Source organism: Parus major, chromosome 2 (genome assembly GCF_001522545.3).
Source record: "Parus major isolate Abel chromosome 2, Parus_major1.1, whole genome shotgun sequence".
NCBI classification, from domain to species: domain Eukaryota; kingdom Metazoa; phylum Chordata; class Aves; order Passeriformes; family Paridae; genus Parus; species Parus major.
The window spans coordinates 105,150,071-105,175,317 of NC_031769.1; the positions used below are offsets into that span (position 1 = coordinate 105,150,071).

Consider the following 25,247-nt stretch of genomic DNA (forward strand, 5'->3'; position numbering starts at 1 on the left):
GTGCTTTAGTTTAAAAAGAGGACGTAGGGAGAAAGGGGAAAGTATACAAGAGGGCTATAATGCAGATTGTGTGGCAATGCCGGACAGGAAAACACGGCGAGCCCGCTCTCTCCGTCCCTCCAGCGGAAGGAAGGGCCCTCAGCGTCACGGCCACGGCTGCGCACACGGCCCGGCGCCGGGCTGCTCCTGTGCTTCTCCCTCCTTCTCCTGCCCTTCCTCCTCCTCCTTTCCTTCCTCCTGCTCCTTTCCTTCCGCCTTATTCTTTCCTTCCTCTTCCTCCTTCCCTCGGGTCTGATGGCTGCGAGTGACGCGGAAAGGGCCCAGCAGCAGGTGAGCGGCGGAGGGGGTCGCGGGGAAAGCGGTGACTTCAGGGGGCTCCTGGGGAGCCCTGAGCGGCTCCGTGCCCGCTGTAGCGAGCCTGCACCGCCGACACACTTCAGGTGTTTCCTTGCTAGGTGGAAGGTACTTCTCTGGTTTTTCTTTATGGGAATTTGCCGTGTGTCCGCCCTTCCTCAGGAAGAGTTTAGTGCCGAGCCCTCAGGGTCCTTTCCCAGCCGGGGTCCCACCTAGCCAGGAGCAGCACGGATTGAGAGCTGCAGGGAACGTGTTGGTATCTGCTCCCTGTCACTTTGCTTGCCTTGTCAGTGCTGAGAATGAGAGGATTGCCCTCAGAAATTGAAAAGCTGTTGTGTGAGAGGTGTGAGAACTGAGCAAAGGTTACTTACAAAATCACAGGGTCAGTTAGGTTGGAAAATACCTCTGAGATCATCGAGTCCAACCTGTGACCCAAGACCACTGTGTCAACTAGACCAGGGCACTGAGTGCCGCATCCAGCCCTTTCTTAAACACCTCCGGCCACAGTGACTCCACCACCTCCCTGGGAAGCCCATTCCAATGTCTAATCACCCCTTCTGTGAAAAAAAATCTTCCTAATGGCCATCTGAAACCTCTTCTGCTCACCTGAAGTCCTGTCAATCAGGATTGGATCCCCAATACTTAGGGCCTTCCAGTGCAGTGAATCTTGTCACATCTGTCAGTGAGTTGTAGAACAAGCCTTTAAAAAGATGAGATGATTGGCACACAAAGTTTTGTGGGTTTTAGGGGGGGTCGTATTTACTTTTGCTTTTTTTCTTTTTTTTTTTTTTAGATTGATGAAATTGAAGCCCTTTCATCAATCTATGGTGATGATTGGTGTGTTGTTGATGAAAATGAAAAAATCTATTGCATTAAGATTAGTGACTGTCTGGATCAACCAAAATGGACCCTGTGTTTGCAGGTATAGTGGTGGTAAGAAGTTCAGCACAAATTTTGCAGTTGGACTGATGCAGGTGAAACCCTTTAAATATGGTTTATTATCTACTCAGATGATTAAGAAGCTTTTGGATTAGAGTCTGTGATGAGGCTTTTCAGTGATTGTTCTTGTAACACATTGGTGTGCTTGTGATATATTCAGTAGGTGCATATCCTAATTCCACACGTGACCAAAGCATTTCAGTGTGTTTCGCCAAAGACTAATTTCTGAAATACTTACACATCGAATTTGTGCCTAGTGAATCTACTGCAGTTGCATCTAGATTTGCTTCCTGGCAAGTGTTGAGACAGAATGAAATTTGGATCAGCTTAATTGATCCAACTCCTTACTTTGTTTTCAGAACAGAAAGCAATAAGTTTACTTAGTGTAAGAAACATGGAAGTGTGCACTTAGGGAAGTACCTCTTATTTAAGTCCAGTGACCATGTGTGCAGCTTTCAGTTTTTTCTGTACTTTATTTTGTATCCTTACAAACTGCCCCATAAAACATAATTGTATGCATTATCATCATAGAAATTTTAAATGCAGATACTCAGTTGTTCCTGCAATTCTGTAACAACATACCCAACTGTTTTCTTCATTTGTAACACTAATTGTAGTCCTGCTGCTTGACAGCAGAGTCCTTCAATTAAAGCTCATCTAGCTGAGGGTAGTCCAATAAATACATATCCTGAATTTCTTTCAGGTGATTTTGCCACCAGGATATCCAACTGCAGAGCCACCTATTTATCAACTAAAGTAGGTGAAGTTTTCTTTCAAACATTTGTGTTTTATGAGTTGCCACTGTTAATTGTTAACCTGTAAGTGAAAGTTGAGTTAAAATACTCCTTGAATTAAAGCATACCTCTGATGGGGGTTGTTTCCAGCAAGGATATTCTGTTCTTTATCCTGTTTTTTCCAAAATGTAAACAGCTGGAATCTTGATGGTTGGCAAAGTTATATTTTGAAGGTGTTTATCACATTTATTTGGGAATGTTGGAGGCAGCATATAGCACAATTTTCATTGCATGTCTTTTCATTCTAGTGCCCCTTGGCTTCGAGGACAAGATTATACAGAACTAGCAAATAGCTTGGAAGAAATATATGTGTAAGTTCAAGACTGTGGAATATAGTAAAAGGTGACAACGTATTTTCAGTTTCTATCTGTTCTTCACTTGAGTGTTAAAACACAGGATGTGAAAACTTTTAGTTGTGTCTTAGTAGCATACCAGTTTTTCTTAAAAGCTGAGGGATAAGTTGATTTTTAAATAAACACACGTGGACTCTGTTAACTGGAATCTGGAACACAGAGTGTAGCTAACAATAAGGCATAATGGATGCATGAGAATAAACAGCATTTAGAAATAATCACATTACATGATTTTGAATTCCTGTGAAAGTGGGGTAGAAAATGTAGTAATTTTATATGGTTTATTGATTTCTTTTAGATCCCAAAGATTATACAAGAGAAATTAAATAAAAACATAAGGAAGCCCTGTCATGCCCCAGACAGTTAAATTTGAGCATCTTGCATAAGAAATATTTTTTTAGTGCTATAAGGAAGAGAGCACTTAGCTTGCGTAAGGTTTTTTATGATTAACTGGGTTTCCTAGCTAATTAAGCAACAGGTCATTTAACCAAGTAAAATTTAATTTGAAATGTTTAAAATGTGCAAGGATTTTAAGTGAAAAGTTCTGCATGAGCATATTCATCACAGTTGTTCAGGGGAGCAAAAGGACAGAAGTTGTCCTTAATGCTGTCCAGATTCAAAGGATTTGATGGAGTCTCTTCCACAGGTAGAGCTGCTGGTTCTTTTTTTCGTTCCCCCCTGTTCAGTCCTGTAGGCTGTCAAATTGTGCTGGTTCAACTCCCTTCTGTCTCTGTCAGCTGCTGGTCAGAGCCCTTGATGGTCTGCTCTCACTTCTGTTTGTGCAGCAGGAAGTGAAGGTGTTTGTACTTTAGGCCATTATATGTGCTTTAGGTCATTTTAAATGGTTTAAAAACCTGGGGTAATCACTGATGTGCACAGTATTTGTGAAAGCCTTTTATCTATTCAATGTCTAAATGATTGTCAGATGAACAGAGATACTCTGCATTATTTGCATTGTATTTGACCAGTTTTCTAGTACCCAGGGATCTAAGTTGTGTAGTTCTGAAGTCTAAACCAACATGAACTATACTGTTAATTGCTGTGGATAAAATGGATAATTATAGATCAAAAGTCTGTTTTGGGAGACACAAAGTAATTTACAACTATTCAGAAACTAATTGGGTGATGCTGGACAAAATGGTATTTACTTTCGTGAAAAAGGGAAATTTTATTCCTTCTCTAATATTTTTCATTCCATCATTAAAAGAAAGTCTTCAGGTATTAAAGCAGTGCATCTGTAAAATAAGCAGTGTGAAATCAGGGTGTTGAATTGTTCTGGAGTCTGGATTTTGCAGTCAGAGATAAAGGTTCATAAAACCCTTATTTTTGCTTAAATATTTTTCTTAAAATATGTATGTTTATTTGAATTTGATTGTTTCTATCAGTAGTGCTGTATACATTAAGCAAAATTTAAATAAGTAATTTTGTTTCTTAACTGGTGTCCAGGTGGTGGCAGTAAGAATAGAATTAATGAGAACCTGTGAGATACCCATGGCCCTAAATCTTTAGTTTTGTTTCTTTGACAAACAGAAATATTTTGACAGAAAGAAGCAAAACATTTTGACAAAAATGCATGGTTCATAACCAATTTTTAACCATTTTCATAACCACTTCAAATGTATTTTGAGTTGTTTGGATCCTGCTGCACATGAAGGAAGCATTTCTTAACTCCTAACGTGTATATAAAATGTGTTCAACCAATCCTCCCTCAGTACCTTAATACACACCTTGGTGTCCTGAGTGAAGCCTCCTAAGCCTAAATCTTTATCTCCCTGTCCCATGGCCTATTATCTAAACTGTACTGATTCATTCCAATGCTCCACTGACCTACTATCACAGTCCACTACTAAGTTTTTCACCCAGGGAGCTACTGAGACAGAACTTTACACAAGCCTGTCTAAGCTCTTTATCTCACTAGCTTGTGTTCAATTTCTGTGTGTCTGAAATCTGTATGTTATTTTATGTACTTTCCAAGTGAAATTTTCAAAAGTGATTCTTCATTTACCATGAACTTTTACTTCCAGACAGAACCTTGGTGAAAGTATACTGTATTTATGGGTGGAGAAGATACGAGAAGCTCTGGTAGAAAAGGCACAGTCTTCAGATCCAGGTACTTCAAAAAATACATGGGGTTTTTATTTTCCTTTTTCTTCCAATGCGGAATAAGATTTCAGTACAGATTAGTCTATGTTCATTTTTGAATTGGATCTAGATATCAGAGAACAGTCTCCTGTGTCAGGGCTTGTTGTTTTACAGTGGCAGTATCCCTTTTTTAAAAGCAGTAGGGAAAAGAAGGTGGGGGCAGCCTCTGAACTGGAACAAGGTCCTCAGTTCTATCAGGAATGAAAATACTGGCACAAAGTGCTGCCCACAGGTGCATTATGTATTACCCTCCATTCTCCGAAGGAGTTATTCATACCAGTAATTAATTTCTGGTGTTGAGTGCACTGTTGGAAGATTGGGATTCAAGAGAAGATAAACTGCATAGTCAGTGGACTATGCAGAGAAATGATCAAGTATTTCATCATTTTACTTTTCTGTCCTTCCTTTCATTTTACTGTATTGGGATGAGAGGTATATCATCAGTAGAGCTGCAGTGATTCTTCTGCTATTACTCTTACAGAATTTGTATAAATTCACAGTTGTTCCTTCTAAAAATGGTGGGGGGGTTTTTGTTTCATAGCTAAGCTGCTATGAAATGTGTGAATGAGGTGTGCATGCACTGTGGCAAAAAGAAACAGAACTATTTTTCTCTGTCAGAGGTTTATCTTTGTCCTGTGAGAAATAAAAGTCTGAAGAAAAGGAAATTTCATTTTAAGTGTTGTTTCATGTTAAGGTCTAGTGTTAGTCTTTCAATAAACTGTGCATTTTGTTGCTATATCACAGACATTGGAGAAGTCATTTTTCACTGATGTGACTAAAAGAGTGGACACTGAGAAGTGAAAATTTTACTGACAGTATTGGAAGTTTGAGTATTTTCACCACAACCTTATGGCTTCCATTTTTGAGCATGCTTTATCACACCTCTTTTTTTTTAATGGAAAATACATATATTATAAAACCTGCATCATAAACACATCATAGGCCCTCTAAATAGGAATGAAACTATGATATATTAATCTGGTTTTAAATCCAGATGTCAGAACGCTGAATATTTCCTCTTTTGTTAACGACTATTATTTTTTGGATGTTCTATACATGAAGGAAAACAGGATTTTTGGAATTCCAGAATACTTGAAGCATGTTGAGAGCGATGTTTCAAATCTGGTAATTTTATACCCTCATGAAGTAGCATTGAGCAACAGCACTACATTTTCCCCCAAATGACCAGTAAATGACTGGAGTTTTTGTGAAACATCAGCTTAATTTGATCTCTAAATTCAGATTAAAGGTAGAGTTTGAATGTTTAATTGAAACAGTAAACATTTATTCTTCTTTTTTTCTTAGAATTGAAAACAGAAGGTCTTATGGAAGGATTCCATAGTATGAGTGTTTTATTTTTAATTCTCAGGAAGTTTTAAGTTAATACTGGCCTTAGTACTTTTGGGTTTTGTTGTAATTAATATTATTATTCTGCATTTAATAATTTTAATGTCAAACTGTTTTGAACTGAGAAGCCAGAGACTTCTTAAGAAAAAGAGAGTTTGAAATTTTGTTTTGCTTGTCCTGCAAAAAATGTGTAATAAATTCTACTACGTGTGTCTTAATAGAACCAGATATTAAGAAAACCACTGAAGAAGTTGATGAAGATGATGTAGATGATTTTCTCCTAGATTACCAACCCCTTCAGGAAGATCAAATTAAAATGTTAAATTACATGGCATCTGGAAGTCAGGAAGGTAAAAAATACACTCTTTTTAATTCTGTTGAAATGATTTAAAAGAGGCCTGAAGATTCTGCTTTTCTGCTCAGCTTCAGAAGTGACAGTAGAATTATAATAAAGTTTAATAACAGTCATTAAAAAATGCAATATATTTTTGGTGGGTTTGTATGTTATTTTCTGTACTTCACTTTAACAAGTCCCTTTTTTTAAAGTTGAGACATTCTTTACTTTTGTAGCCACAAGCATTGTTTCTGTACTCTTAAAAGAAAAGAAACACTCCCTTGTTTGTGACCCATAGATGAAGAACTGCCCCCTATACATCATGGAAACCCAATCACAGATCGAAGGAGCACTTTCCAAGCACATTTGGCTCCAGTGGTGACAACCAGACAAGTTAGTAGAGATCAGTTCTTCCCTTTTTGCCTATATTTTGAGCTTGACAAAGTATTACTGGAATACTTGGGATTTGCCAGATATGTTGGGTTGTCTGTGCATCTTCCTGTGCTGATCCTGTCTGAGTAGGCATTGGTTTCTTGCTTTCACTATCAGTTAAATGGTCAAATAACAGCTCTTCTTCTTGCTATTCTTTACTGTTATGTGCATAAGATGTAAGAGAATAAGAACATTGTAATTTGACTTCTGGATATTGGCAAGTTCGTCATAAGATGTTTGGAAGTTACTGAGTCTATCATGTGTTAGCTGGAAAGGAACTAAATTTGGTTTATAATTATTTTCCCTCCTTCAGAAAGGAATTCTGTTAAAAAACACACTTGGATTGTGCATAAGTAAATCTCTATCATGACCTAATTGAGAGGGGTTTGGAGCTTCTTTTGTACATCACTTTCCATCTGTTACCATCAGCCTCCTTTGATGAGCCCTTTTTAGTGGGGAAACTATACTGTTCTTTTCTTTTATTAGCTCAGAGTTAAACCCTGAGAGGATTTTTCTCTTTCTTTTTATGCAATTTTAGGGATATTTTTTTTAAAAATTTGGTAAAGGATATTGTCAAGTGCTCAATAAAGTGTCAATAAAGGATATTGGAAGTCCAGGTGACCTAGGTCTACCGTGTACCCACTATGAGTGTGAGCTATGAAAAAACACTGACAGGTTGACAGTGTTTTTAGGCTGATTTCTCTATACAAAAGCTGTAGTGTTTGAAGCTGTCTGTGGGGTTTTTTGGTTTTGTTTTTTCTTCCCTCTCAATAATTTGCTTAGTATGGACATAAGAATTGGTCTCTAAATCCCAGCATCCCTTCTGGAGCACTTTGACCTTTCAAGTTCACATACACTGTACATTTGTGTGGTGTTTTGTGTATGTAGGAACAAACTTATTAACAAATCGTGATAAAAGGGTTAGAGTATTTTAAAATTAAAAAGATACATTAAGCCAATGATTCCCATTTCTTCCCTTTCTGAAGTAACAGAGTTCATTTATTATACATATGTATGTTAAAGAATCACTTAAAAAAGATACAGCTGTAGCACAAAAATTATCTCTAAAGTATGTTTTCAGGAGCCTGGTAGCTGGGAAATAATAATGTCAAAGTTAATGATAGTTTCATAGGATTTGTGCTTTAAGTGCCTGTATTGAATTTACTGTTTTAACTTACTGTCCATGTTTATGAAAGTATATTAAGTAATACAAGTTGTCTTCCTTCAGTGTTCAAAGTAACAAGAAGATAGATGTCTGAAGCAATATTCTTCATTAATAATAGGATTTTTTTCATTGTGATATCTTTTATTTAAGGTGGTTGTTGTCAGTTGAATTTCTTCAAGAAGAATAGGAAAAAGCACAGTATAGCTAGGGCAGATATTAAATATATCTATTGATTATTCCTCTGAGACATTTGGTTTTGAACAGGAGGCAATTTACTTGCCAGGCATTTTTTCCCAAGCTTTCTCAGCTTCAGTAATGTTTTGTATTATGTACTAAAATGATGTCTTAATCAAAAGCTCTTCTTTTTTTCTAGACCATTAGAAAGAGTTGAACAATTGCTAGCTTGTTTACTTAGAAACATATTATGAACTGATATTGGTAAATATTTTGAATTTGGTACTTCTTAAGAGCAAAGAGATATATGAAGGGAATATCTGTTTTCTGGGAAATACTGACACTTCCAGACCCCTAATAGGATGTTTTTTTGTTTTCACTGTTCTTCCTCTGAAGTGGAAACTGTGGAAAAAAAACCCAGCATGTTTGAGGGAAAATGAAAAACTTGAAATTTAGTAGGGCTTTCTAAACATTATGTTTTTGTGAAATAAGTAAAAGCAGTATGTAGTTGTGTTCTATTCCAGCTTAACTTTATGCTAAAAAAATAAGCAGGTGAAATTGATACTTAATACTAACTAAAAATATTTTCTGGATCTTACTGTCTCTTGTTTAATAAAGCATTTTGACACTTCTACATCTTGAGCAATAATATGAATGTACACAATGTAGAAGTTCAAGGGACAAGCTGTTTTCAGTATCCCAGGAAAATTGTTTAAAACAAGCATGAGATTACTGAAAGCTGCTTCCTGAGTTATTACACCAAACATTTTATGTCAAAGCATAAAATCTTTTAATTGTAGTACTAGGGAGATGTTTGTTTAGCTGTGATATTGAGAGGGATGTATGAAACCCCAGTTATAAAAGGAAGGTTTTTTCTGTTGTCTTTTATAGGTTAAAAGAGTTCTTGAAAAATTATATGAGAACAAGAAAATTGCAAGTGCTACCCACAACATATATGCATACAGGTGAGAAACAAATAGTGATTTTTATTCTTTTTTAGTGTTTTTTTAGTGTTCTTTGACAAATGAGTGCAGGACATGAGAAGGAAATTCCTTTCTATTAAATTCCTTGCTATTAAAAAGAATTCCTTGTTTCTTATTTGTATGGTTGGTGTTGCAGGTGTTATTTTGAATTTGAGGTCAAGCAAGTAGAACATACAGTAGGAAATAAGATTGTGAAGCAGCATTAGGAATAGAAAAAAAAATGGATTTGAACATATGTTGGTATACTTTTGTAGTATGTCTGAGCATGGAAATGCTACATCATCCTGAACTAAATGTGTTTTTATTTGGGTAAAATAACTTCTTTTTCCCACCCAACCTTATATTTAGAAATAGCTGAAAATGTTCAGTTGAAATAAGAGTTGAATCAGAAAGCCTGATGCAGACATCTGGCACATGGAGTTTCAGCTGAAATACAAGAAACTTCAGGGATTATGAGAAACAGGTAAAAATGAGTTTGGCAAACTGGCAACTTTGGTGGATATAGCTTATGTGAAATGAATTGGTCTCAGTCCAGGTAGCAGTGTAGGTTTTTTGAGGAATGTAAGTGACAGTAAAAGGGAGGAACTGTAGGAACCACTCATCTAAAAAAGTATGTACAGACATTTACCAATTCATGCCCATTCTGGTGTGATCCTAATGAAACATGAAATGAGAAGAAGTGAAAACTAATTTTATCAAAAAGTAAAAGCTTCTACCTAAGTAAAAAGTTTCTGTAAAGAGGGTATTTCTGTTCTCACAAATGATGGCTTCCTTCACCCATATTATCCAAATCCACTTAAAAAAAAAAAAAAAAAAAAAAAAGGCAAAAAAGGAAAAGGCACATACTTACACTTACTGCTTTGTCTTTGTCATCTAGTACTAGAAGCCTCTTTCTCATTGTGTCACCTGTAACTAACTTCAGAAGTTAGGAAATAAGTTGGTAATAAGCCAGCTTATTGGTCAGTAGACCTCTGAGCATTACTTCTGGAAAATTAGACCTGGGCAGCTGTCTTTTTTATGAAACAGTACACCCAAAAGTTTACTGCAGTGCCCCCTGAGAAAGGAGATGGCATGGAGAATCCAAGGGCAAATTTCAGTAACAGTTTCATGTTGCTGCTGACATACAGACCTACTTAATTTTTCATAATGTCTTTGTCCAAGTTCTTCTAAGGTTGTACTATTTTTTGAATCTGTATCTGATAAGCATTGGTTTCAGCTAGATGCAATTATTAGGCTAAAAACCTGGGTATTTTTGTGTTTAGGGAGTTTAAATTGGTAATGACTGGAGTTTACCTGACGTAGCTGAAATCTGTGTAAAAGCTTCTCAAAACTTGTTCTACTGTACAGATGAATACTTGTGGTTTACACTGTGCCTCTTCCTGTTGTCATGTAAATATGCATAGTAAAGAATTAGAATTGATTCACACATGTATGAAAGATATCGGAGACTTTATTAATCATGTAGAAATATTTGTTGATTGACATTTTCTAATCTATTTTATGTTATTTCTTTTCTTTTACAGAATATACTGTGAAGATAAGCAGACGTTCCTACAGGATTGTGAAGATGACGGAGAGACAGCAGCAGGTGGACGTCTTCTCCATCTTATGCAGGTTGTATAAATTAATCTTTGGCTTTTGGAAATCTTGAATTCATACTGATTTTAAAAATTGCTACAATGTAAATAAACTTGTAGAAGATAATTTTAATTTTTGCTCTGCTAGCAGCCAGCCAGATGACTGCTTTCTCAAGGTAAAAGGAAATGCACAGACTGTAGCACTTTCAAGTCTCAGATCATAGAAACAAGTGATGTTTCATAGGTGGCAGTAATAGTTTGAGTTAAAGGATAAGTTTTAAATCCTGTGCTTCCTGTGTGATGTAAGGTACGCAGAAAATGAAGACTGGGAGAAGCTGACTGTCAGAATATAACAGCTGATCTGTGCACAACCTTTCATATGGCTCCCTTGAGTAGGTGTAATAAAAAGACACCAATATATGAACTTGCAGAGTAGAACTTCAAATACAAAAGGAGTGAAGGAGCTAAGTTGGTTTGATCATTTAGTCTGTTTTGTTGTTCTGTTTCCTGTTCTGGGTCCTTAGCCCTCATACTCACATATATTTTAGTCTTCAAGTATTGAAATAATATTTGTCAAAGGTGCTACTAAATGTGAGTGAGTTGAGATTGATAAATTTTGGTTCATGATGCAAGCACTAGTAAATCCATAATTAAAATAGCCCAACTACAGGAGACAGCTGGGTGTATCTTAATGCTGTGCCTCAAGCCACTTAGCTGTGTGAGCAGACAAATCAAAATATTTTTAAATTTATATTTTAAATATAAAAATATTTGGTTTTATTTTAGATTGATGTTCCCTTCACAACAGGAGTTTTATTTTCCTGTCTTTTTGTTGCTTGGATATTCTTTTGCTTAATATGTTGCACTCTTATTTCTGGAAACTTTTTTCCACCCAAGTTTCCTTTTTTTTCCCTGAAAAAATATAGTTAATGGAAACATTTTGACATTTTTAATTTTGAGCTTTTTCAGACTTCCTAAATAACTTAAACCAGACTTGGGAAGGTTTAATAAAGAAACTTAGGTTATGTAATATATGCAAGTATATGTGCTAAATATGAAGACATTATTGTTATGAAAATAATGTAAAGATACAATTTAGCAGTTACTAAGATAACTAACATTCTGAGATTATCAGCTTTTTTTCAATGTGTTAGCACATACTTTTGAAAGTTGTCTAGGCACTTAATAGTCCATAAAAATCCCGTTTAGAACATGACATGACTGTCACTTCCAGATGTGAATGTGTGTAAATTATATGGATCATCATTCTGTGTCTGCAATCCTAGTTACTAGGAATATTTCTGTTCGGAAAGAATACTAAGATAAGGGTCAGAAAAAATCAATTTACAGCCATAGGAAAATATTAAAGTAGTTTATGGGCTGATTTCAGGTTGTTCACAGATGTTGTAGTTTTTTTGTTTTGAGCTCTTATGACATAGGTATGAAAATTAGGTGATTTAAAACATTTATTGTTGCCAAACTTACAAGGTTTTTTAGTTGGTGGTGGTGGTTTAGGTTTTTGTTTTTTTAAATAGAAATTAATCTTGTTTCAGATAAGACCGGCATTTCAAAATAGCACTTTCTGTGTTACAAAAAAATGTATTTTAGATTGGTACTTGTATGAGGTTACAAGAAGCTCTAGTTTAGATTAGTACCATCCTATTTACTGTCAGAAGTTGTTATACATAGACTTTATGGCCAGTACATAAATGAAGAGTAGAAAATGCCTGTCACAGAACATGCCCCCAGTTCTTTTCATTTTAAAATTCTAAGAATATTTTTGTTTTCACAAACAATGATTGACTCTTCTAACAGTATTGTTCGAATAAGTCAGGTACTTGTTTTTTTCTCCTTAACAGAGATGATTAGTGGTTGGTAACATATATATATTAACAGTATTAGCTTAATGCATTTTATGTATCCATATGTTTAATGCCTGTGGCCTGGCTGTTACTAGCCTCATCCAGCAGCACTTCCAAAACCATGAATAGACAGTCAGCTTAGTGACAGAGCAGTATAATTGATCATACCAAAGAATGAAAAACATAACTCAGTAACTTTTTAAAATGCAAGATAGTAGACCTATTTTATGTTTCAAATTGGTGCCAGCAGTGAACCAGGTTCAATTAAAAGATAATGACTTCTATTGCTTTCTTTTATTCACAGATTTTGAATGTCCACAATGTGTTAGTTGTGGTGTCCCGCTGGTATGGAGGTATTCTCCTGGGACCAGATCGTTTCAAACATATAAACAATTGTGCAAGAAATGTACTTGTGGAGTACGACTATGTACCATCAACGGTACGTTTCGTCCTTCCAGAATGAAGGTGTTTGCATGTGAACTTGTGTGACTTTCCACTGTTAGATGAAGCCAGAAGAAAAGTAATACAACCTGTGTGAATGGATAAACAAGTCCAAATTTTCATAAATCTCTGTGACCTATTTGTACTGTTCATATTAAAAATAATTCTCATGGGTTCACCTTGGGAGAATACTTGTGTTTTACAAGAATATTTTTAAAATTTTGCAATACTTGTTTTTCATTTCAGGAAGAGTCATCTAGACAAGCCGGAAAGAGCAAAAAGATAAGGAAGGATAACAAGAAGAGAACAGAACACTAATTTATTTTTTTAAAAACTTGAAAAGAGTATTTTGCACATATTTATACAAAAAACCCCTGAACCTTACTGCCTTATCTTATAGAATGGACATATTGTATTCAGAAGAGAATTCAGTAAAGCCATAGATATATTTGCATCTTGTTTTGTGATTTCTTCTGCTGTTCTGAAGTAGAGCTTAGACACAAGTTTTCTGTTTCTTTCACATCGGAGCTCCTTGTTACGAGGACAGTGCAGCATCTGGAACCATTGCTCCATCCAGTCCCTTCCCACCAAACAACAGCTGACTAATTGATAATGTGGATTTCTGATCTCCATTCCTGGATTCAAATATGTGTCTTGTGTTACTAATTGAATTCTGTAGTTTGTTGTATAAGAGTGGGACTAGAGTCATTCATACACCATGTCACTTAGAAAGTTTCAGATACTCCTTTGTGAAAGGAAAGCATGGGATTGAGTGTGGTGTTTGGAGTGCCTGGTCCTGCCTGTGCAGTTCCTGATCAGATGCTAGATAGGGCCTGCTTGGTGACATATGGAAGACTGAACATAGGCAGTGAGCTAAGAAATGTGATGAAACTACTACAGAATTTCTTTGAGGATTGTTCTGTGATAGGCACTCAAGGAACCTGTTGAAAAGATGAGGATTTTGTGTTGCATAATTAAAGGAACCAGCAAAATTGACCATACAATCAGTGAACAGAATGAAAACCCAGTCCTTTAAAATGTCTGAAAATAGACCATCAGAGTGGCAATGCATTTTTACTTTCACACCATTTCTTTCAGAGAGCATGAAATGCTGTCTAACTGTCTTGTGGGCACTTCTGGTTAAAGAAGTTACAGTCCCTTCCTATTTTTGTTTGCAAGCATTTCCTAAGTTTAAACTTCCTTTTTTTTTTAAAGGAATAATGCAACAAGAGAAAGAGATTCCAAAAATGTCTGATGACAACTCTTAACTTCTAAAATTCTGCTAGGACATTATTTTTAGTGTTAAACTGAAGCAGCAGTTTAACCATTTTTGTTATCAAATACTGTAAGGTTTTTAAGACATACTGCCCACTTGTGGAAGAGTTACAAATTACATTACCTTGGAAAAGAAAGTAAAGAAAGATGATATAATTAATTTATACCCAAAATACAATTGCCTGTCATTAAAATAAGTCAACAAGGAATCAAACATTACCAGTAAAGGGTGGATAGCGGCTTTTGTCTTTTTGTCTACTCTGTTGTATCTTTTTATTTTCCTGCTTTTGCTTTGTTATATTGAAAATTAATCAGGAGTAGAGCTGAACACAGATTAGCCATTTCAGTGTTAGTTTCCTACAAGGTAGTATCTGCATTTTTTTTCCCCTTTGTGTCTCAAACCTAAATGAGCAGACCAAGAGTTTGTATCTGCTTTCTGATTGGGATAACTCATTAGCCGAGTACTTTCTGAAGAACTGCTTGGTGGTTTTGCTCTCAAGCATTTCCTCTAAATGTCCTGCACACATCTGGAAATCATTCTGAAATATGGAAAGTCACATTTTGAAAATCTTAACTTTTAAAAGTGGAGATAATTCTCTTTCTTACAGCAGCACACCAATTCTGGGCTGTTAGTAATCTTGTCATATTGCAGGTAATTCAGGGTGATGTTTCTACTCTTCAGCATGTGTTTAATGTGGGGCAAAGAAGGAAGGTGAAGATGGGACATTTATTTGTGGATGCTTTTGGTGTGTTCATCTTTGCGTTTATTGCCTAGCATGTCTATTTCAGTAAGAAATAAAGCAGTTTATTAGCTACTTTAATATTTTTCTAGCTAGGCTAGATGTTCTAGACTAATTTAATCACTCTCATAGCCACACACACAGAAAAATTCTACTAAAAGCTCATGAAGTGTATCCACTATTGAACTTCACTTCATATGTATAGATGCCTTGCGACACATAGGCTTTCCGAGCATGGTGTGGAAGACTTGGGTGTTCAAGATTGCAAGAAATCAAGTTAGATCTAACATCCAATAAGAAATTTTGAGGGAGGAGGTGGGGAATACAATTAGGCAGCTACATATGCCTGGGAAGCACTCCCAAGATTTCAGCCATGTAGCAAGGTCAGCTGGTTCTCATGAAAAACAATGAAACTGCTGAATTTTGTTCTGAGGCTTCAGTATGGCTGGCAGAAGAAAGGCTACTAAAGGTATTACTTAGTAATTGTGCCACAGTGTGTTTTCTGCACTACCTGGACATGAAATAAAGCTAAACCAGTGATGGACATACATGCTGTGAAGATATTTGCATGGATAATAAAGTTTTGCCTTGTTTTACTGCTGCCATTCAAACATTCAGTAAAAGCACTTGGCAAACACTAATGAATTTGTTCCCACAACAGAGGCAAAGGCATGACAGCCAACAGTTTTCAAATTTAAGTATTTAAAATTAGACACCAAAGTGTTTTTGGAACCCGTAATAAAAATGATTGAATTTTTATAACTGTAGAATACTCACAGCTCTCTGCAAGTGGCTTCATTATTCATACAAAATGTAAGCATTGGTGGAAGACACACGATTTTTCCCACCAGTGTGGAAAGAAAAACCTCATCCTGTTAACTGCCAAGTTCTCATTCAGGGAGTCTGTATTTCCTTGGTTCTGGGACAACAGCAGCTGGTGCTTTGTCACTGAGGCTGCTGCTAAGAATTTTGAAATAGTGAGAGTTTTGAACTGATCTCTGAGGGTTGGACCATTACAGATAAACTGCTCTGGCAAATAACTGGATGTATGCTTATTTACATTATATCAGTTTTCAGCCCCAGAGTCCACAAAAAGGAGAAAAATAACAACAACAAAGTTGACTGGTGCCTTTCATCAACAAAAAGTATAAATATATAGAGAGGGACCAAAGGCTTGGTGAATTGCAACAATGTCAGAAAAACAAGGATAAAATTAAAAAGTAGTTTAAATTCTCATTAAGATATGTACACGGGTTGAAAAAATAAGATAGAAAAAGTTTTTGTATATAATGCTAGCAAGCAGAAGACATCAGGAAGGGAGGGAGGAAAGCAAGAGGGAACCTCAAATCAACCCTCCTAACCTCCACAGATAAGAATCATGTTGCTTAAAGAAGAATTTGCATTTGAAAAAAACTGCATATTTCCTAAGCAGAAGTCTGCTAGAGTTCTGCTTTAGAAGAATCTTGGGAAGACTAGATTTATCTAGCATATTTATTTTTTTTTTTGTCCCCTCCTGGGGCAATTATTTTTGGATGCTTATTGGATTTTTGACCCATCCTATTTTCACACCTGAGGAATCTCAACCTTTTGGATAACTCTGCCAGATACAACTTCCTTCCCTGACTGACCTGACCTGGATACCCACCATGCACAACAGCACTGCTGGAACTCCGCACACGGCTGTGACGTGTAACGAGACTTGGCCCACTCAGCCGCTGAGCTCCGAGTTCTCACTGGGTGTGTTGGTGCTGCTGGCTTTCCTCATGGTGCTGCTGTGTGTGGTGACCATCCTTGGAAACATGCTGGTGATCCTTGCTTTTGTTATGGACAGAAACCTGAGGCATCGGAGTAACTATTTCTTTCTGAATCTTGCTGTTTCTGACTTTGCAGTGGGTAAGTCACCAGCTGTGGAGCCATGTGCTAATTGTGTTGTAGGACTTAGGAGAAGCACTGGTGTTTATTTTCTGTGTGTTTTCTTCTGAGAGAACTATTTCCCAGCTGTGTCTGGGGGAAGGATGAGGAATGGTGGAAGTTGCATGAAGTAGTTTAGAAGCCTATGATTTTATTTTAGAAGCCTATGATTTTTCAGAAAAACAAGGATGCTATGTTAAGCAGGTAGTATTTAATGCTTCAGGATAAAATACTACTGTGGGAATTTTATGGAAAAACAAAGAATGGGAGTTGCTTGTGAAGAGTTTTGGCTGAAATCCAGATAGATCAAATACAGCCTATATTGTCTGACAGATCTTGCATACATAGTCAATACATGGTATGATTACATACATGCTCAGTATCTTCTTTTCTTCTTTTCTGCTGTCACACAATATAGAACATCACCTGAATTTTGTGACTAAATAGTGATGAATGCTGTTTTTAAACATTTTGCTGTACATGCTCTGTCTAGAGTGATGCCTTAGGAATATATGTTTTTATAGGCAGATAACACAGAATAGTGTTTACTTCAGCAGGTAGTCAACTGCTCCTTCCTTTAGCAGGTAGTGTTAATTGGAGAGGTAACAATGATACATAATAAACATGACACACCTTCCAGAGAGGTATTATTTATAAGAATGTCACTAGTACCTAGTTTATAATAGAGGTTCTCTGGTTGCAGGATAATACAAAGGCTTCTATGTGGCAATTCCCGCCAGTGTTGATCGAACTTTTATCAGATACCGCAGAAATGTTTCTCTGTTCTCATGCAGTTCAATGCTGGCTGATGTGTGCATTCGGTTTTTTTTCACAGGTGTGTTCTGTATGCCGTTGTACATCCCTTATGCCCTGACAGGGACATGGCACTTGGGAAGAAGCCTGTGCAAGCTCTGGCTGGTTGTGGACTATCTCGTGTGCACAGCTTCAGTGTTTAACATCGTCCTTATCAGCTACGACCGTTTCCTGTCAGTTACAAAAGCTGTAAGAATAACGTTTCTATTTATTGCTTTATATATGATGGGATTTCTATAAAAATCAGAGTGTTTCACAATTAACACTTTAAGCTAAAGGGTGCTTTGTTATTGGTACCATTTTTTAATGGAGAAAAAATGCTCCTTCCATGTTGCACTGGGACTTAGAGATAGGACATTGCCTTGCCTATTATTTCAATGTTACCCTCATGCCTGCACTAGAAATTATTTAATTACACTACATAGGAGATGGGAAGGTCAAGGTGGGAAAGAGACAGAAGGCATGTGGAGAACTTGGGACTTTGGCCATTAGACGTGGTGGTGGTGATGAAAACTAGATTGAGTCAAGGATGTGATAAGGCTTAGATAAATTTTGTAAGAAGAGGGTATGGAGAGACATGTGAGATGGACTGAGTAAAGATCAGATGAAGATCTGAATTACCACAGGGGCTGATTGACATGTGCTGACAATGAGCAGTTGAGTGGAAACTGATCCCTTGAAGTAAAAAGAAATATACTAAAATATGTGGAGAGGTAAGAGATGTTTCTTGAGTGTTGTTGCTCTTCTGTTTCAGAAGGTATTCAAGGAATCAAGTAATAAGTATTATTAGTATAAAGTATTAAGTAATAGAATTGCTTACTATTACTATTAGAATTAAGTAATCAATATTAGCATTCACCATTTCTAAGCTCTACTTTATATTTGGTCATAGAATCATTGAAAGGTTTGGATTGGAAGAGACCAGAAAGATTACCTGGTTCCAGCCCTCTGCCATGGTCAGGGACATCTTCCATTAGACCAGATTACTCAGAGCTCCATCCAACATGGGCTTGAACACTTCCAGGGATGGGGCATCCACAACATCTCTGGTCAACCTGTTCGAGTGCCTCACCACCATTACAGTAAAGAATTTCTTCCTAATATCTGATCTACACTTACTCTTTTTTGTTTAAAAGCCATTGTTCCTTGTCCTATCTTTATTTGCCCTACAGAACTGGTCTGCATTCAGGTCACCTTTCTTCTCCAGGCTGATGAGTCTGCTTGCTTGAATGACATGTTTCATATTAGACTGGGAGGTTCTCATTTGGGAAATACTGATACGATGCCTAATCACTTTCTCTTCTACCCTAGCGGTGTGGTTTTACAGTTAGTTTTTGCTGGTTTGTTGGTTTTGGTTGTTGTTTTTTTAAAGCTGGACAGTAAAGTATAAAATCTCTGCATTTAAAATAATAATGAATCTGAAGAGCTCAGAATAGGAAAAATGTAAATTAAACGGCCTCTTTAACCTAGCTGAGATCCATGTTCTTATGCAATTGCTGATGGTCTTCATTTACATCATCACATTCTGGTTTTCTTCTTTAGGTTATTTGGATGGAGTGAGTCTAGGAATGTGTGACAGAGCTGTTACCCAAAGAAAAGACATCATGCTTCCTCATAGACTTGGAATCCACCTCTGCCTCTGCTGCAAACCTGGCCTGTGGCTGGGGTCCAGACTTAAAGATTTGTGGAGCTGTGCCCAGTTTCCTGTTTTCTGACTCTAAATTGAGCTTCTTGTGGTCTTGCACAGGGCAGCAAATTCATTACTGCAAACTTGGAGCTTTGCACGTGAGATAGTCGTGTAAAGCTAATATGATGCTTTAAGATGTAGAGGACTCTGAATCTTCAGGCTACAGATATTTAAAACAGAAAATTCAAACCAATGTGTATAACCCACTACTGCTCTGATACTCAATGGTGAAATAGGGGCAATACCCTTGGTATGGTGTGTGGCTGTGAAGGTGTCATTCATTATTATTTGTGTAGCATGCAGGTGCTCTCCTAATGAACAGCATAGGAATCTGATGAGGAAGGCAGCAGTTCTGAGGAAAGCCTGAGATGCAAAATGTTGAACAGTATAGAGGAAATAAACTTGACTGGGTTTTCATTAACTTATCTTCTTGTGCTATGAAAGATGGAGGGGACCAAGAGTATGTCTGGGGTATTACAGGGTGGGCTTAGCTCTTTTATTTTCTAACCTTGGATTATTTTATTTTAATTCTTAATATGCTGTCTGGGTAGACATAAAAGCATCAAGATTTTCAGTAGTGGAATGAACTGCTTACAAGGTAAGGCTAACATTAAAATAGGGTGATTCAATAAGGCAGGGGTGTTACAGTATATGTCTGGGATAGATTTTTTTTGCTGTGGCAAGAGGAAAGAGTTTGAAAATTATACTGTCTGGTGTTTGCAGTCTCATACGGCAATCTGTCTAATATAGAAGGCTTCTACTTTTCCTGGGCACGTAGGAACTCCCACAGCTGAGCCTGGGCTGATGAATCATAAAGCTATTCCTTACTAATTCCTTACTGCTACTTTACTGTGTGGTGGAAACAAGCTATGCCCTTTCATATGTGGAAGCCAAATGATAGTTTAGCCATCATAATTTCTACTCTTCTCCTATGTCCAGTATTAAAATAAATCACAGAGCTGCAGTGTAAGGAGAACAAGACTAGCAGTTTTTCAGAGCCTCACATAGTGAAGACGTTCTAGGAGGCTGGGCACCTACAAAACAAATACTGTATTTGGCTTCATTACGTATGGGTGTTCGACATAATTTTCCCAAAATGTTGTCTGATGATGTGATGTGTCCTTTTTCCCTTGCAGGTATCCTACAGAGCCCAGCAGGGAATAACGTCCAGCCCTGCCATCCAGATGGTGGCCATCTGGGTCTTTGCCTTCCTCCTGTACTGCCCAGCCATCCTGTTTTGGGAGCACCTGGCCGGACACAGCGTGGTAGCAGCGGATCAGTGCTACGCCGAGTTCTTTGACAACTGGTACTTCCTCCTGTGTGCATCCACCCTGGAGTTCTTTGTGCCGCTGCTCTTGGTGAGCTACTTCAACATGCACATCTTCCACAACATCCAGAGGCGCCAGCGGCGTGGCAGCGTGCAGGACTGTGAGCCTGCAAGGAGCAGCAGCCTGTCCTGGAGGTTTTGTGGCTTGCCAAGGCCAGGGGCATCATCTCCTTCGTCAGAAGCAGAGGACAGTGTTTCTTCACTAACAAGGTCATGGAGACCAGTAGTGGTGGTTAATGCTTCATCTCAAACAGAAACCAGTTCTATGGCTCTCAAAAGGAACTTTTCCACTTCTTTTTGTTCAAGGACTGGATCAAAACTTCAGCGGGACAAAAAAATAGCAAAGTCTCTTGCCATAATTGTCTGTGTGTTTGCCATTTGCTGGGCCCCATACTCTTTATTAATGATTATTCGTGGGGCCTGCCAGGGAACTTGTGTCCATAACTTCCTGTATGAAGCAACCTTTTGGCTTTTGTGGATCAATTCTTCTTTGAACCCATTTCTTTACCCTCTCTGTCACATGAGGTTTCGAATGGCTTTTCTGAAGATATTATGTCCCAAAAAGTTTGCAACATTGAGATCTGTTAATACGCCTTCTTTTTAGAGAGGTAAAAGAAGTGTCTTGCAGATAAGGTTCCTCTGTTATTTAGTGATACCTTTACATATCTATCATTGGCATAAATAGAGGAAGAAACCATTTCTTTACTAATGACATTGTTTAAGAGTGCAGCAGAGTTACAAAGTTTCCTCGATACTGATAATTTTCAGGATCTCATTTTTGGTTTGGCTGGTATGATGCCAGATTAATTACCCTCTAGTGCATTGTAAAGAACAACAAGCTTTGCTGGGTGTCCTCTTGGTTTGTGAATGTGATGTATATTTTTTCCTTCTCTCTTTTTTTTCTTTCCTTTGTTTAATACAAAGAGCTGGCATTCTGAAAGAACTCTGCTATCACTGTCTCCATAGTCACTGGAGGGAGATACCTGCTCATGTATGTGTTTAAGAAATATTTGTGTCCTATTTATGAACCTAAAGCTATCAGTGAAGAAGCAATTCTGCTGCATTTTTAAAATATTGTAAAAAATACTCACGGAAGCCGTATATTTTTATTTTATAAACTATTATGAAGACAAGAGTGTGCCTTCTCCTTGTTATAATCCCCATAGTGAGCAATATGAAAGTGAGTGGACTGCCTACCTTGCCATATCTGTCCTTTTCAAATTTTAATGTAGTGCATTGCAGGACAAAGTACATGTAAGTTAGTAATTCTGAATGATTTTCAGAGAATGAAATTTTCCATACTGAGAGAATTTTGAGATTGGTTATCAAAATTGTCAGACATAAATTGTTGTTAGTCTTATCACCTGTACTCTTTTTCCACCTGATAGCGCTGCCTCTTTGGTCACACTTAAATGATATTTAGTGACAGATCTGTGCACTATGTGATTGCCTAAAAGATAGGCCAGGCTTGGGCACATGATCAAATTCCTGTTGAATTAGCAGAGCAAGCAATGCTAAGTTCATACTGGATTTATGATTTTGGCTGGCTGTGTGAGAATAGACAATAGACTCTCCAGTGTAAAGCTTTGCAAGTGCAAAGATATTCCATCAAAATGTCTGGAACAAATTTGATCTGACAGAGTGATTTTTATACTAGATCAGTTCTTTGTGTCCTGTTACTGTGACATTATATGGATATCTCTGCCACAGAACAAATATCAAACTGGATTTTTTCAATTAGGGAGCAAGGACCATAGTCACTGCTTGAGAATGAGGTTTACAGAGGTCTGGAAGCTGATACAGAGATGTTTTAAGCAGCTCTTAACAAACAAAGAAGTTGAATGTCCAGTGCTGAAAGGCGTAGATGTGTTGGAGAAAGCAATGGAGTTTGATTACACCCCATTCCATGTGCCAAACTTTCTTACCTTGTATTGAGTGTTGCAACTCACTCAGAAGGCTTTCATGGATGGGTAAGTGAGATTCACTGGCTACAGTTTTTCTCTCCTTTGATGTAATTTTATTCCTCTTTGTTTATAAATATAAAAATATATGAAGATGGAAAGAAAAATCTGATGCACGGAACAATGAAGACTAGTATTCAATTTAAATAGTTTTAAAACTAATTTGAAATTGGCTTTAGAAATGTTGCCATAACAGAGTACTTCTTTGCAAACACAATTCAAATGCATGGAAGCAGCCTAATTATAACACAAAAGTTGATGGCTTTGAAGAGCTAGAATGTCTTTCTGTTCAGAGGTCTGGAACTGAAGACTTCTCTTGCCAGTTTTCACACTGTTGGAAGATTATCTTTCCCCATTCATTCTCGCTATGGTCCTTGCCTCACGTGGATAGTGTTACCGATTGTGAGCCTAATTGCTAAGAGAGATGCAGCTTCAGGAGGAGGTCATTGATTCAGCACAGTTGTTTTTACTGTCATGAGCTGTGGTGCTGCCATAGATTTTGTGGGGTTTGTTTTTCTGTGATGCCTGAAAAATCTAAACACACACACAGAGTTCAAACATTTATAGAATAGCTGGTGTAATAAACATCTGTTAAATAGAGAATCTGAAGATAGGCCCAAGATAGAAATGAATTTGAGTTGTCTGCTTTTCTACCCCCTATGCTTTTAGTATAAAAATTCAGTTTGCATTTTGTGTTTAAAGAATGTGTTGTTCATTTTGGAAAAATAACCTACAAGATTATTGTCTGGATAAACTGAGTCTACATTTGGCAGTGCTGGAAAACTAGTTAGGGAATTTGCCAGGCAGCGCAATCTACAGCAAACTTGAAACAACATTGCATGGTGAAGCTAATAGAGATCAGTGTTTTTTTAGAGTCTGTTTTACACACACAGTGTTCAAACTTTTTTCTCACACCACTCCTGTGTAATAGACAAATTTGTTGTATTTTTCTAATTGTTGAAAATTTTGCTTAGTGCTCCCAGGGTAAATCAAGCACTGGGTTGCCGTGCCCACAGCTTTGAAATTGTCTTTGTCAGTGTGGCATCATAAATATTTTCCCTTGTAAATCATAAATCAGACATATCTCAGGGTTATGGTAACTTATTCAGAATTTGTTCTTATGCCCTGACTGAAATGGATGTTTCTTGCCAAAGAGTTTTCTAACCCAGGTGTCTCTAACCAGTCACTCATCCATTTCAATATTTCATGTCCTTGAATTTTCTTCTGTCTTTGCAGAGGTTCAGTAGGCCTTCTAAATACATGGTGACAGTAGCTATATGACTTTGTGGGCTTCAACTCAAATCACACCAGTTTTTTTTCTAATCTGACCCTCTCGGATTTAAAAAAAACCCCCAAAACTTAACATATAAAAAAATACATGTTGGAAGAAATTGTGTTATCTTTTTTTGTTTATTTCTGGAACAAATATTAAATCCTAATGATTCTCCTAATGTCCATGTCCTTTGTTTTCCAAAAGAAAGACCACATAGATTTCCCCAAGTGCCACACAAGACTATGATTAAAACTTCAACATTTGATTTATTCCCTAATTTTAAAAGCAAATAAATACATTCCCCTTTCTCACTAATTCAGTAATTTTATCTAAGACGACAACCAAGTTGCTCAGGCATGATTTACCCTTGGTAAGTCCATGCTGACTGCTTCCAGTCACTTTCTCCTCCCCCAGGTCCTCAGAAATACCTTCCAAGACAACCCACTCCATTATTTTCCCAAGGACTAAAGACAATCTGACCTTTTGTCCTTGTGGCAACATTTGAAGATTGTTGCAATATTTGCCTTTCTTCAATTGTTGGGAATTTCCCTTTATCTCCATGACCATTCTAAGAGGACAGAAAGTGGCCTTGCAAAGGTAGTAGCTGGATCTCTTGATAGCCCAGTGGGTTCCATGAACTTTCATGGGTCAAGTCCCTTCAAGTAATCCTGCTTTATTCTCACCTGCTTGTGACAGTTCTCATCTGTGAATTCATTCATTAAGCATGGAGGAAAGGTAGACCTAGTTAGTGAGGAACAAAGCTAAGGAAGCACTGGGTGCTTCCTCAGCCTTATCTACACCTGCTGTCACTGGATCACTGATCCCATCCAGAAAAGTTCCTATATTTTTATTATTCATCATTTTGCTGTTAATAGGGTGGCTAAAGTTCTTCATGTTGCTCTTCATGTCCTTTACAAACTTTAGCTCTAGGTGAGGTTTTGTTTTCCTAACATATTCTTATGTGGCTAGGAAACATATTCTAAATATCTTCTTTTTATTCTGTCCCTCCTTCAAACTCCTTCATGCTGCCTTTTTGCATTGTAGTCTCCAGGGTTAGCCACTGTCATGATACTTCTGCTTGTTTTCTTGAGAGCTGGGATGGTCTATTCTTGTGCAAGGAGGTCGCTGTTCTTAGAGGCCTGCAGCTTCCCTGAGCTCCATGTCTTTTGCATCTGCCACTCATGGGATTCCCACTACCACTTTCCCAAACAGAAATCTGCTAACCTCAAGCCCATGGTCTGCACTGGTACTCTCCTTCCTCATCCCATTGAGGATCTGGAGTTCCACTACCTCAGTCACTATATCTGAGTCTGGCACTGATAACACATCCCTACACAGCCCCTCTTTATCACTGGGCAGCTGA

The 25,247-nt window shown here is 37.4% G+C and overlaps 2 protein-coding genes across 3 annotated transcripts; both read left to right on the forward strand.

Moving 5' to 3' along the window:
• Window positions 1–134: 134 nt before the first annotated feature.
• IMPACT (impact RWD domain protein) lies at window positions 135–13,351 on the forward strand. 2 transcript variants are annotated; one of them, XM_015619438.2, is made up of 11 exons: window positions 135–330; window positions 1,148–1,276; window positions 1,997–2,049; window positions 2,336–2,398; window positions 4,465–4,550; window positions 6,151–6,279; window positions 6,562–6,656; window positions 8,926–8,999; window positions 10,541–10,631; window positions 12,761–12,895; window positions 13,144–13,351. In XM_015619438.2, exons 1-11 carry the CDS (start codon window positions 295–297, stop codon window positions 13,213–13,215), a joined length of 963 nt encoding a protein of 320 aa, XP_015474924.1. In that variant the 5' UTR covers window positions 135–294; the 3' UTR covers window positions 13,216–13,351. The 2 variants fall into 2 exon arrangements, with proteins under 2 accessions (XP_015474924.1, XP_015474925.1); XM_015619439.1 differs by lacking the exon at window positions 135–330 and having other exon boundaries at window positions 1,148–1,287.
• A 3,159-nt stretch (window positions 13,352–16,510) lies between these two features.
• Window positions 16,511–24,358, forward strand: LOC107200656 (histamine H3 receptor-like; the record flags this gene model as incomplete). The annotated part of the gene is made up of 3 exons (XM_019005798.2): window positions 16,511–16,805; window positions 17,659–17,825; window positions 20,460–24,358. Coding segments are annotated over 3 exons (1,257 nt in total), but the record flags the coding sequence as incomplete, so codon positions are not given.
• Between the last annotated feature and the right edge of the window lie 889 nt (window positions 24,359–25,247).

Coding starts and splice junctions, on each gene's coding strand:
- IMPACT (XM_015619438.2), top strand. CDS start 295: ATGGCTGCGAGTGACGCGGAAAGGGCCCAGCAGCAG. Junction 1,277..1,996: donor AATGGACCCTGTGTTTGCAG/GTATAGTGGTGG, acceptor AATTTCTTTCAG/GTGATTTTGCCACCAGGATA. Junction 4,551..6,150: donor GGCACAGTCTTCAGATCCAG/GTACTTCAAAAA, acceptor GTGTCTTAATAG/AACCAGATATTAAGAAAACC.